This window comes from Mauremys reevesii, linkage group 10 (genome assembly GCF_016161935.1).
Source record: "Mauremys reevesii isolate NIE-2019 linkage group 10, ASM1616193v1, whole genome shotgun sequence".
Lineage (NCBI taxonomy): Eukaryota > Metazoa > Chordata > Testudines > Geoemydidae > Mauremys > Mauremys reevesii.
The window spans coordinates 82,130,231-82,142,469 of NC_052632.1; the positions used below are offsets into that span (position 1 = coordinate 82,130,231).

Consider the following 12,239-nt stretch of genomic DNA (forward strand, 5'->3'; position numbering starts at 1 on the left):
CGTTAAAGCCTTGCTCTGTGTAGATCTGTGTCCGTGTGCTTCCAGGAGACAGACGTTCTCGTTGTGTGGCACGTGAAGCTCTTCTGTCACCCTGGGCCCTGAGTTGTTTCCGTTTTATTGCAGTAGCGGCTCAAGGCTCCACCGGAGCCCGGCCCCACGGTGCTCTGTGCTGCACATACACGTAGTGAAAGATATTCCTGCTCTGGGACGCTCACAGTCGGAATAGCCAGAGCAGGGTTGGCAGGGGAACCTGCCCAGGGTGGTGGAGCAGGGAATAAAGCCCAGGTCTCCTGAGTGTTAGGCCAGTGCTCCATGCTTTTGTATCGGCAAAACCCAGGGCGATATTTACCTTGAGGGGTCACCTCCCCAAACAGCCGATTTTGCTCACTGTCGTTTTCCTTTCAAAAATTCTAAGTTAACTCATCGATTTCTTGTCATTTCCATTTACACCACTGCCGAGCTGCCCAGCCCCAAGTCTTCCGCTAGGAAAACTTTATTTCCCTACCTGATTACCCCACGTGCCCTCCTTCCCCCAATAAATCAGTGCAGGTATATTTTAGCCACACCCATCTAACTCTCAGCCATGCAGAGTAGCACTGTTCACAGAACTGCCCCTTCTAGCGTGTGTTGTCTGACTCCTGAGGTCTTACAGAAAGCTCCTGCAGTGACTTTCTTCGTTTAATAACGTTTTATTATCTTCCCACCGGTAGCACATTCATGGCTGAGTGCATAAAACTGATGTAACCCACTGGAACCACTCAGCCTTGGGTTTATATATTTACCTAACAGTACATTTGCCAACTCTATTTAAAAGAACTCTGAGCTTTGGCTTTCAAGCGGTGCAGTAACGATAAGAACTCGAATTCTAGTGTCATTAAGCTCCGGAGACGATAAAAGCAGAAGACCAGTTGGTCCTACTTGCTGGTCGTCTTCGGTCCAGTTCAGACTCTTTCCCGTCCTGCAGTACGTGGTGGTGTGGCTTGGCCACTTTACTTCTAAAATCCCAATTGCACTTCCCTTGGGGAGCCCATTTTCCAGCCTGCTACATCTTGCTGGCACAGATGTTCCCTGATGCTCAGCCTCAATTTTCTCCCACTTATTTTCTGGTCATACACTCGTTGAGGGCCCCTCTTAACCCATTCCTGTCTGGCCCGGGGTCTGAGCCGATACACCCTGACGTGACAATGCTTGTTGGCATTACTCGTGGGAGTGAGGGTTTGTAGAATCAGCCTTTGGTGCAACCTCTCCTTGTCCCTTCTGAGTCATTGTTGAGCCAAGCTAGGCATGGGAATGTGGGTCTGGAAGGGACCTCGAGAGGCCATCTAATCCACTAACCTAGACCATCCCTGACAAGTGTTTATCCAGCCTGTTTTTAAAAACCTCTAGTGATGGGGATTCCACAACCTCCCGTGGAAGCCTAGACCAGTGCTTAGCTACCCTGAGACTTTAGAAGGTTTTAATTCTGTCTAACCTAAATCTCCTTTGCTGCAGATTAAGCCTGTTAGTACTTGCCCGGCCTCCAGTGGCCATGGAGAACAATCGATCACTCTTTATAACAGCCCTTAACAGATTTGAAGACCATTATCAGGTCCTCCCGCAGTCGTCTTTTCTCAAAACCAAACATGCCCAGTTATTTTAATCTTTCCTCATAGCTCAGGTTTTCTAAACATTTTAGCATTTTTGTTGCTCTCTTCTGGACTCTTTCCAATTTGACCACATCTTTCCTAAATAGTGGTGCCCAGAACTGGACACAGGACACAGCTGGGGTCTCACCAGTGCGAAGTAGACCAGGACAATTACCTCCCATGGCTTACATATGACACTCCTGTTAATACATCCCAGAATGATATTAGCCTTTTTCGCAGCTGCATCATGTAGTTGACTCATGCAATTTGTGACCCACTATAACCCCCAGATCCTCTTCCACAGAACTACTGCCTAACCAGTTAGTCCCCATTTTGTAGTTGTGCAGTTGATTTTTTCCTTCCTAAATGTAGTACTTTGCATCCAACGAAGTGGGTATTCACCCACGAAAGCTCATGCTCCAAAATGTCTGTTAGTCTATAAGGTGCCACAGGATTCTTTGCTGCTTTTACTTTGCACTTGTCTTTATTAAATTTTATCTTGTTAATTTCAAACCAGTTCTCTGATTTGTAACACTCATTTTGAATTCTAAACCTGTTATCCAAAGTGCTTGCAACCCCTCCCAGCTTGGTATCCTCTGCAGATTTTCTGAGCATACTCTCCACTTCATTAGCCAAGTCATTGCTGAAAATGTTGGCCAGTGCCGGAGCCAGTACAGAGCCCTGGGAGAACACCCTAGATATGCCCTTGCAGGCTGACAGGCAGCCATTGGGAACAGCTCTTTGAGTACCGGCTTTCCACGCATTGTGCACCCACCTTAGAGTCATTTCACCTAGACCAGCGTTCCCTAGTTTCCATGCAAACCCTTTCAGTCGTTCCTCCATCAGTCCATCCCTCCTGCTCCCTGCAGGGTTTTGTTGCTCCTCTCCAAACTCTTTCCAGTTTGTCAGTATCGCTCTTGTACTGAGATGCCGGCAGTGGATGCAGGACAGGCTGTTCATTCCCCCCTCCCCCTTGCTGGACTGAAGAGTTTTCTCCATTGTTGCTTTAAGGCTGACTTGGAAACACTAAGGACCATGCTGTTGGTTAATATTCCAGTGGCAACATCCCCTGCAAAGCCAATCCCAAAGAGCCCTGCAGCCAGAGCCACCTCCTTGATTGGTGCATGCAAAGCCCAGTTCGCTCTCCCCTCCCAAACAGGAAGCAACAAAGCCAGGCTGTTCTTGAATTGAATTGGAGGAAGTCTCCACACTTACGCAAAGCAATTTGGCAGAAGTTAGATAGCAGGGAAACAACAAGTGCTGCTGCAGAGCTTATAGGAACGGCAGAGCCTGGGAGCTGTCTCGGGGGCAGATTTACTAAGCTTTCTGCGAAGGATTCATTCTTAGCTCCTGCACTACAGGGACGCGCAGTAAGTAACTGCACAAATGAACCGTAGCCTTTGAATGTACTGGGCCTGAATGAGGGGGAGTGAGGTGACCCATATTGTGTTGGCGATGAGATACCTACTGCCTCAGTCCTGGTTTACACTCGGCTAGGCCAAGCAGCCTGGCGTGCAAGATTTGGCAGGGCATGTGGGCCCCTGGAGCCGCCAGGTTGCACGGAGGAGGATGGGAGTTGGAAGCTCCATGGGAGAGGGGGGGTTACTTGTAATAACTGGGTTGTTTTTTGTCTTTACTTTGGAAGCCTCCGATCAGTACCCCACACCGTTCCGACTCCGCCATCTCCGTTCGCTCGTTACACTCCGAGTCCAACATGTCCTTGCGCTCGACGTTCTCGCTCCACGAGGAAGAGGAGGAACCAGTAGGTATTTTGATGTCTTCTTTAGAAACAAAACGAGGACGTTCAGTGTCAAAACAGCTTCTTTGTGTAACCTGCAGTGTGTGCATGTGGCCTTCAAATGGAAGAGCCCTTGTTTGGAGGGAATGTTGTCTAGTGGGTTGGTCAGGAAACTGGAAGGCAGGACTCCTGGGTTCCAATCCCAGCTCTGCCACTGACTTGCTCTGTCACCTTGGACAAGTCACCTCATCTTGCTGTGCCTTAGTTTCCCCATGCGTAAAATGGGGGTGATAATAATCCTGACTGGAGAGCTGTGAGGTTTCACAGATTAGCATCTGTGAAGTGTGTGGAGATCCTAGCTGTGATGAAGGGTGCTACAGAGAGGAAAGGGCTATGTTCTCATTCTCTCTGCGGGTGGCAGTGCCCGTGTAGGTCATCCCTGGCTTAGACCCCCGTCTGCAGTTAGCTCTATGCAGAGTCCCATTGATTTCACTGCAGCTTCACTACCTGTTTGGAGTTAGTACGCGATTGGGGCCTTACTCTTAGAAGTGTTAACAAGAGCTGAGCTTGTGTCACAGAGACTGCATCCAGACTTAAACGTCCCCCAGGCCAGGCCACGTCTGGTTCAAGGGTTGGGCAAATGTGTGAGTGACTCATCCTTACCACAATCCATGGGGTGTTCGGGCTGAGTTTCACTCTTAGAGCGATTCTTAAGTGACTGATCTGAAATGTTAATCAATACTTACCCCTTGGTCTGCTTTGAGCTCAGAGGGTGTACTCCAGATAGCCAGGGAATACTGCTTCTGAACTTCCCTGAACTTCCCGTCTAACTGGAAAACTAAAGCAGAGCTCCCGGCCCATAGTGACAGAAGCCAAGTCCCATGGATTGCATGAGGCAGAGAAATCTTTCCTTTAGGACATCTCAGCTACACAGGGGGACGTAGATATTGTTTTCTAAATCACTTTCGAATGTCAGGCTTCAGATCAATAATTCAGAGGCCTTTTTACCCAGAAGGTTTAAGCTGTCACTCACTGCTTCAGTATGGCCATGATTCGGCAGGGTACTCCCGCCGAGCTGAGCAGTCCCTAAGGACTCAGCCAGCCTCCTAAGCTAGGGGCCAGATTCTCTGCTGGGCTAAACGGGCACAGCTCCACGGACTTCAGTTGAAACTAGCTGACCCCATTAGGGTCCTGATCTTGCCGTATGCCGAGTACCCCCGGTTCCCGGTGAACGGAGTGGTGGGTGAGGGCCCCTGGCTGTTTCTAGGCTCAGCCCCTAGAAGCTGGCCTATCGAAATTAAATTTCAGCTGGAGATAAGGAAAGTTGAGTCCTGGCAGCCCTGGCAGTTAGTTAGGAAGCTTTGTTCTTTTGTCTCCTTGGTAGCCTTGGGCTGCATTGGTGGTGGTTGGCATCACAGCTGCAGACCATCTACACTACAGAGTTAGGTCAACACAAGGCAGTTTACGTCGACCGAACTTCAGAAGTGTCTACACTGAAACGTTGCTCCCACTGATGTAACCGCCGCACTATGCCGACTTAATAACTCCACCTCCCTGAGCGGCGCAGAGTCAATGTCAATGCGGTGTCAGTGTAGACACTGCAGTACTTACATCCACTGTTACTGGCTTTCAGGAGTCACTTCATAATGCCCCACTCTGACAGTACAATGGATGCAAGCTCTTCTGGGGAAAGCCGTGCACCACCAACACAAGGACACCCAGGAGCAATGTAACTACTGCGGCATCTGTATGCCAACCTAAGTTAGGTTGACTTAATACTTTTGTAGTGTGGCCTCAAAACTCTCACTGTACAAGCTGCTTCCTTACACTCTGCTCCCTGCAGTGCGGAAAGGGGGTTGCACTGGAATTGTAGAGAAGCTCCTGACTTCACCCTTGGTCTTTCTTTGTATTCAGGAGCCCTTGGTGTTTGCCGAACAGCCATCAGTGAAACTCTGCTGCCAGTTGTGTTGTAGTGTGTTTAAAGATCCAGTCATCACAACCTGTGGGGTAAGGAAGTCCTCTTTCCACATCACTACCGTGGGCTTTGTGAAGTAACAGTGTGGCTACCAGCTATGCCACCTCGACTGGTGACCATTAGATCTTGCAAGCCAAGCTGGCTCTGTGCTTAGATGAGAGGAGACCTGCCAGGAAAACCCAGGGTGCTCCATGAAAGATGTTGATGATTAGTAGGTGGCTTTGTCACCTGAGAGTCTATTTTGAACCAGTGCCCCAGTGAGGTGGTAGGGGGCGCTGTGCTGCCAGCCGTGCTAGCTGTCAAATGAGATTAAAGATGGTTAAAGATCCCATGACACTTTCCGTATTGCATGTTCCAATCTTATTTCAGTTGGGTTTGTAACCCTTCACTTCCAGTCTTGAAGAGGTTTGCTGTGCAGCGTTTCTGCATTCTGCTGTGTTCCACCCCAGAGATGGCTGCATTTTAGTGGTGGATAGACTGTTCCCTATCTACCAAGTGTGGTGTGAGGCTTAATTTAGTTAATGCTTTTAAAAGTCTCTAAGACCCTTAGATGAAAGGAACAGTGGAAGGGCAAAGTATTATTAATTACTTTTATATACTCCATTTTATTAGTATTTTAATAGTAGCTGTATAATATTCCTGCTTCTGTGCCACCTGCAGAAGGAATAGGTCTTTATGGTAGTGTTGGGTGTATAATTCTCGAATGCTTGTAAAGTGCTGTGGGATCCTCGGTTGGATCTATAACTGGAGAAGCACAAGGCAGGATGATTATTGAGGTAAGGGTGCTATCTCTCATTAGTTGAAGCTTGTTCCTTTTCAGGCAGCCAGAAAGCCTGCCTCTCTGTACACAATACCCGGGCGACTGTTCCAGCCAGAAACCTTTCATGTAGACTCTGAGATTTACTGGTTAATATGGAAAATAACCCTCTGCAGCAGGAAACCAACTGGTTTCATTTGCAGCTCTTGTTTGGCAGCTCTGGAGGGAGCACGCAGCTGTGTGAGGCAGGAAAGGGAGGCCACAGCAGAGTTGCAGATAATGTATTGCTGTAATAATAACATTGCAATTCTCAAGTGACGAGCCAAGTTGTGGCCTTGTCGCAGACTCCGGAGAACCTACTGAGTCAGATTAGAATCCTGTGAAACGCTGCAGTGTTCATCTTGCTCTTTTTCTGTCTCTGAGCTTTGGCCTGAGAGTGAGTGTGATGGGTTGAATCACAGAAACCCCCTTGGGAGCTGCCAACAGATGTGCCAAGACTACTCCTGCCCCTGCTTTCCTGCCCTGGCAGTCTGCGATGGCAGTGCCCTGCCTGGTTTGAGCCAGACCCGCCAGCCTGCTGCAGACCCAGGGTCTGAACCACGTCCCCCACAGCTGGAGGCTTAAGTGAAAGCAACGTACAGACGTGTTCCTGCCTTTAACACTCAGATGTCCAACTCCCAGTGGGGTCCAAACCCGAAATAAATCCGTTTTACCCTGTGTAAAGCTTATCCAGGGTAAACACATAAATTGTTCACCCTCTGTAACACTGATAGAGAGGGATGCACAGCTGTCCCCCCCCCCCCCCCCGGTATTAATACACACTCTGGGTTAATTAATAAGTAAAAAGTGATTTTATTAAATGCAGAACGTAGGATTTAAATGGTTCCAAGTAATAGCAGACAGAACAAAGTGAATTACCAAGTGAAATAAAATAAAACACGCAAATCTAAGCCTAATACAGTAATACAACTAAATACAGGTAAAATCTCACCTTGAGAGATGTTTCAATAAGTCTCTTTCACAGACTAGACACCTTCCTACAGGGGCAGCTCCAGGCCCCAGCACGCCAAGCACGTGCTTGGGGCGGCATGCCGCGGGGGGCGCTCTGCCGGTCGCCGGGAGGGCGGCAGGCGGCTCCGGTGGACCTCCCACAGGCTTCGGTGGAGCCGCGGGACCAGTGGACCCTCCATAGGCACGCCTGCGGGAGGTCCACCGGAGCCACGGGACCAGCAACCGGCAGAGCGCCCCCCGCGGCCTGGGGCGGCAAAATGTCTAGAGCCGCCCCTGCCTTCCTAGTCTGGGCACAGTTCTTTCCCCGGTACAGTCCTTGTTCCAGCTCTGGTGGTAGCTAGGGGATTTCTCATGATGGCTGCCCCTTTGTTCTGTTCCACCCCTTTATATATCTTTTGCATAAGGCAGGAATCCTTTGTCCCTCTCTGGGTCCCCCCCCCCCCCCCCTCAATGGAAAAGCACCAGGTTAAAGATGGATTCCAGTTCAGGTGACATGATCACATGTCACTGCAAGACTTCATTACCCACTTGCCAGCACACGTGTAGACTTACAGACAGTTGTAGACACAGGGAGACTTACAGACAATTGTCCTGGTTAATGGGAGTCATCAAGATTCCAAACCACCATTAATTGCCCACACTTTGCATAATTACAATAGGCCCTCAGAGTTTTATTTCATATTTCTAGTTTCAGATACAAGAGTGGGACATTTATAGAAATAGGCTGATCACACTCAGTAGATTATAAGCTTTGTAATGATACCTTACAAGAGACCTGTTGCATGAAGCATATTCCGGTGACATTATATTCACACTCATTAGCATATTTTCATAGTGAGTCGGTTGCTTTAGTTACTGCAGGTTTCTGTTGCACGAAGAGAAAGGTAGACGCCGTGGCTTTTAACATGGCTGGTTACAAGCCACCTTTCCATTCTTCTACCTGCACAGCTGTGCTTGGGACAGCCCTAAAGCTCTCCGGGTGGGGGGGATGGATGTGGACAATTTGCCAAGTAGCACAGTCCAAGGGGGAAAAGGCTAAACTGTATTTTTCACCTTTGGATGCTTCTTTCATAAATTGTTACTTGTGTCATTTCTGTTTTGTAATGGGGGTGGCTGGCAGGGAAACCTGGGTTGGTCTTTGTAGGTCGAGAAATCAGCCCAGAGGATTCAGAGAGGTGCAGAGCAAGTCCCACTGGATTCACTGCAGGTGCTCAGAACCTCTGAGGATCAGGCCCCTGGTGTGTGTTTTTTTGGCTGCTTGAACTAGATATGTCTGTTTTCACACAGCTTCATTTCTCATGGTATGTGTCTGAGTGGTCATAGGGGCATGTTACGATACCGAACAGGGAGCGTATCTGCTGTGGCCCACAATCCACGGGGCTCTGGCCTCTGACAGCCTGACCCCCTCCTCCTTCCCTCCCCCCCGACCCCGGAATTATTTGTCTGATCGTGGGGAGTCTGACAGGGCTATTCCTCTTTGCCTCCACAGCACACGTTTTGCAGAAGATGTGCCTTAACATCTGGTAAGTACAGAACCATCCTTGTGCAATGCTCACCGCTCCCCCCCGTGTCTCTGGGCTGGTCAGCCTGGCAATCTGTTCCTCTCTCCCTCCTGGAGAAACTGCAGTGCATCAATCTGAAAGTCTGCTAGGGTCTAGAATGGACCCCCCAGGCCCACCCCATGTGACCTGTTGTGCCCCAGGCTTCTGCTGGTGCCTCAGATCAAGGCCCATAGCTGTGAGCATTCTTGATCGGATCTCTGCTGCCTTGGCATCCCCACTGAGCTCCCACACTCCATTGCAGCATGTACTGGATTCAGTGCAGGCTGGAGTGGATTCCCTAGGAGCAAAGTGTTCCAAAGTCCTGGTCAGGAATATGGAGTGGATAATCTGCAGGACAGTAAATGACCCAAGCACCAGCAGTGCCGCATTAGTGCTCCCAGCTCCTCTGCTGGGGATAAGTGACATGAGTTTTGACATGAGTCCTTTCCTCCTATTGTTGTGTGCAGTGTTGTAGCCGTGTTGGTCCCAGGCTATTAGAGAAGCAGGGTGGGGAAGGTCATGTCTTTTACTGGACCAACTTCTGTGGCTCGAAAGCTTGTCTCTCACCAGCAGAAGTTGGTCCAATAAGAAGTATTACTGCAGCCAACTTGTCTCCTTTCCTCCTGGCATCCTGTTCATGCCAGCTCTTCTAGCCGCTGATTTCCAGCCAACCCGAAAGTTCAGCAACACGTCGCCTCTTTTCTTCACTGAACTCCAGTTCAGAAAGCCAGGAGAGGCTCTCTGAGATGGAGTAGCCAGCACCTCTCTCACTTGCACACCGTGCTGTTAAACCCATCTCTCTCTTTGCTTGGCACGTGAACCCGAAGGGCACTGTTCCAGCCCAAGGCCCAGCCATGCTGATTGCTGGCCTTCCCCCTCTTCCAGGGGTTGAGTAAACAGCAGCTCATTCTGCCTACAGATGTTTGACTTTCAAGTGAGACGGCTCCCCCCATTGTCCTCGTTTGCTCCTTCCCACCCCAGGGCACTGCAGCAGGAGGTTTCCTAGGTGTGATTTGGGCTCTTTGCTCTGGGGTCAGAGCAGTGTGTGGAAAGGCGTCTGTTCCCTTTTCATCAGAGCTGGGTGGGGGGCAGATGTTTGTATTCTGTGCACACAGAGAGAGAGAAAAGAAACCTCCCCTCACCACCTCTGCCCGCTGAGACAGCAGAGAGGTGGCTGGAGCTGAGGTGGGAAAGATGCCTAGCACAAAGCAATCGGGTTCAAGGCTCTGTTGGCTCAGTGACTTTGGAAAGCCCCCCCACCCCCGCCCCAAATAACTGGGATTTGTGCTCTGGAGTCATGAGGCTCTTTGCAGATCTCTCCCTCGAGCCCTGCGTGTGCCCGGGGTTAGCGGTGATCACAGCCAGCCGTGCCCTAGGCTGTGTGACTGGCACTGGCACAGCTGACGCCTGTTTGACAACTTAAGCAAACGGCACTGGTGCAAATGGCTACACTCGAGGCTTCCCCTGTGTACGTTACAGGCTTGCACTGATGCAGCTGGTCCAGGAGCTGGCTCTGAGGGCTGCAATCCGCTAACTCCCAGCATAGATGAGGCCTTAGAGAAAAGAACCTGCACAAACACCACTGAAAACAGGCCCTCCGGGGCCCAGCTGCCCTCTCTGCGCTTGGAGTCTCTTAACGAACACCTCTCTCTCCCCTCCCTCCCTCTCAGAGAAGTGCCCAGTGGACAACGCCAAACTGACTGTGGTTGTTAACAATATTGCCGTGGCCGAGCAGATAGGGGAGCTGTTCATTCACTGTAAATATGGCTGCCGGCCCGCCGCCAGCAGCAAGCCGGCTGCCTTCGAGGTGGACCCCCACGGATGCCCCTTTACCATTAAACTGAGCGCCCGGAAGTAAGTGCCTTGTGAGCAGGGGATGAGCTCTCCGGGGCGGGGCCGCTAGTGCCCGTTCATTGCTCTGCGTTTGCAACGTTACATGGCTCCTTGCAACAGTTCTGCTCCCGTGGTCCTGTCCAGCCCTGTGCTGCTGGGAATTGGGTGGGTGCAGGAGGGGACACCCTCTGCTGTCTTAGTGAGGCGCCAGGGGTGCCGTGTTGCAGTAGCAGGGTCAGAACCGCCCCAAACGTCCCTGCACCGGAGTGTTGTACTGCTGAATGTGATGCCTTTCAGCTGAGCTCTAAATCTGAGGCTCTGGCCACCTGTGACAAGGACCACAGGCTCTCCAAGAGATGGGGCATTAAATCCACTCTCCTACCTCCATCCCCTGCTGAAGAATTCCCATCCTGTCTCCCTAATCCGCCCCCTGCAGCATTTCATCTGCTTCATGGCCTCAGCTGTTGATCAGCTGCCATTTCATCTGTCTGTGGAAGGACTGATGCAATTGGAGAAGTTGGTGCTGTCCACATGTATGTGGCTTGTGTATCCTCCAGCAATTGCAGCCATAACATTACTGCAAACCTGCTTAAATGGCGGTTCAAAGATAGCTTCCAGCGTCAGAACAAGAGAGGGGGAAGGTTTTGATTAGCTGGAGTTCTCGTAAGGGCTGCTTTGCTCCACGCCCTGTCACGCCACGTGGTTTCCCATCCTCTCTGCCTGTCAGTGACTTTCTCTCCTTTGTGCCTTTCCCTGTGTGCACAGAGATCACGAAAGCAGCTGTGATTACAGACCAGTTCGCTGTCCCAATAACCCCAGCTGCCCACCTCTCTTGAAAATGAACCTGGAGGCGCATCTCAAAGAGTGCGAACACATCAAGTGCCCTCATTCCAAATACGGGTAAGCAGTGGGCTCCAGGGACTGGCACCGGGAGAGCTGGCTGGGCCCTTCACTGCTAGGGATGGTTGGACTCCATTTCTGGGCTGTATTTCAGACACCGGGTTCTTGAGCTGTGCCGGGCAGGGCCCTGAGACCGAATCTGGTGCTCGGTGTCACTCTCCGGGGCCAAGAAGTTCTGCAGAAGTGAGCACGTTGAGCTCCCCCTGAGGAGAGCTATCAGGTGTGACCACTGCTGGCCCTTCGGGAGTGTCCTGAGGAGACTTCGGCGGGAGAGCCTGCTAGAGAGAGTGGCAGGCTCTGTCCAGGGCAGGACTGATAAAGGATTAGGGAAGTGCAGCTGAGGCCGCTGCTCTCTGTGCTGGAATCCCTGACTGGGAAACGCCCTGCCTGCAGGACACGAGGCCTGAGGGCACTGGCATGGCCAGGACCCAGGGCCAGAGGTGGAGGCTGGAAGGTGGCTGTTGTGTGAGGAGACTTCCCTCTGATGTATGACTGCAGAGCTCGGCTCTGCTAGAACAGTTGTAATGCACAGACCAGCCTCGGCAGTTTGCCAGGAGCCTGGGTGCATGCGTGAGGCCCAAGCCAGCACCCACTGTGCCAGCTGGAGCTTGTCCCTTGACTTTACCGGCAGCTGCACAGGGCCTTCGCGGAGCACATGCACTGACATAATACTTTGGATCCTGCCTGGGAGCTGCTTGTTCTTGGAACTTCCTGGAGAGAGGGATCGGAAGAGCCTATTTGGGCAAGTTCCCCAGCAGGACCAGGTGCAGCTGCTCAGCCTCAGCCTTCTCCTGTGGTTACAGGGGATGGGTGGCTGCAGCCACGATTGGCCTTTGGGCACTGCAGCACCATAGAGATC

The 12,239-nt window shown here is 51.1% G+C and overlaps 1 protein-coding gene across 3 annotated transcripts in view; it reads left to right on the forward strand.

Moving 5' to 3' along the window:
- Window positions 1–12,239, forward strand: part of TRAF7 (TNF receptor associated factor 7) — a 44,463-nt gene that overhangs the window by 21,480 nt on the left and 10,744 nt on the right. For 2 of the 3 annotated variants that reach the window (XM_039491380.1, XM_039491381.1), the window contains exons 5-9: window positions 3,271–3,387; window positions 5,278–5,370; window positions 8,596–8,629; window positions 10,318–10,501; window positions 11,246–11,380. In XM_039491380.1, the coding sequence (XP_039347314.1) occupies window positions 3,271–3,387; window positions 5,278–5,370; window positions 8,596–8,629; window positions 10,318–10,501; window positions 11,246–11,380 (563 nt within the window). Of the gene's footprint in view, window positions 1–2,118; window positions 2,996–3,270; window positions 3,388–5,277; window positions 5,371–8,595; window positions 8,630–10,317; window positions 10,502–11,245; window positions 11,381–12,239 lie in introns of those variants that run through there. The other variant, XM_039491379.1, reaches the window with a different exon arrangement.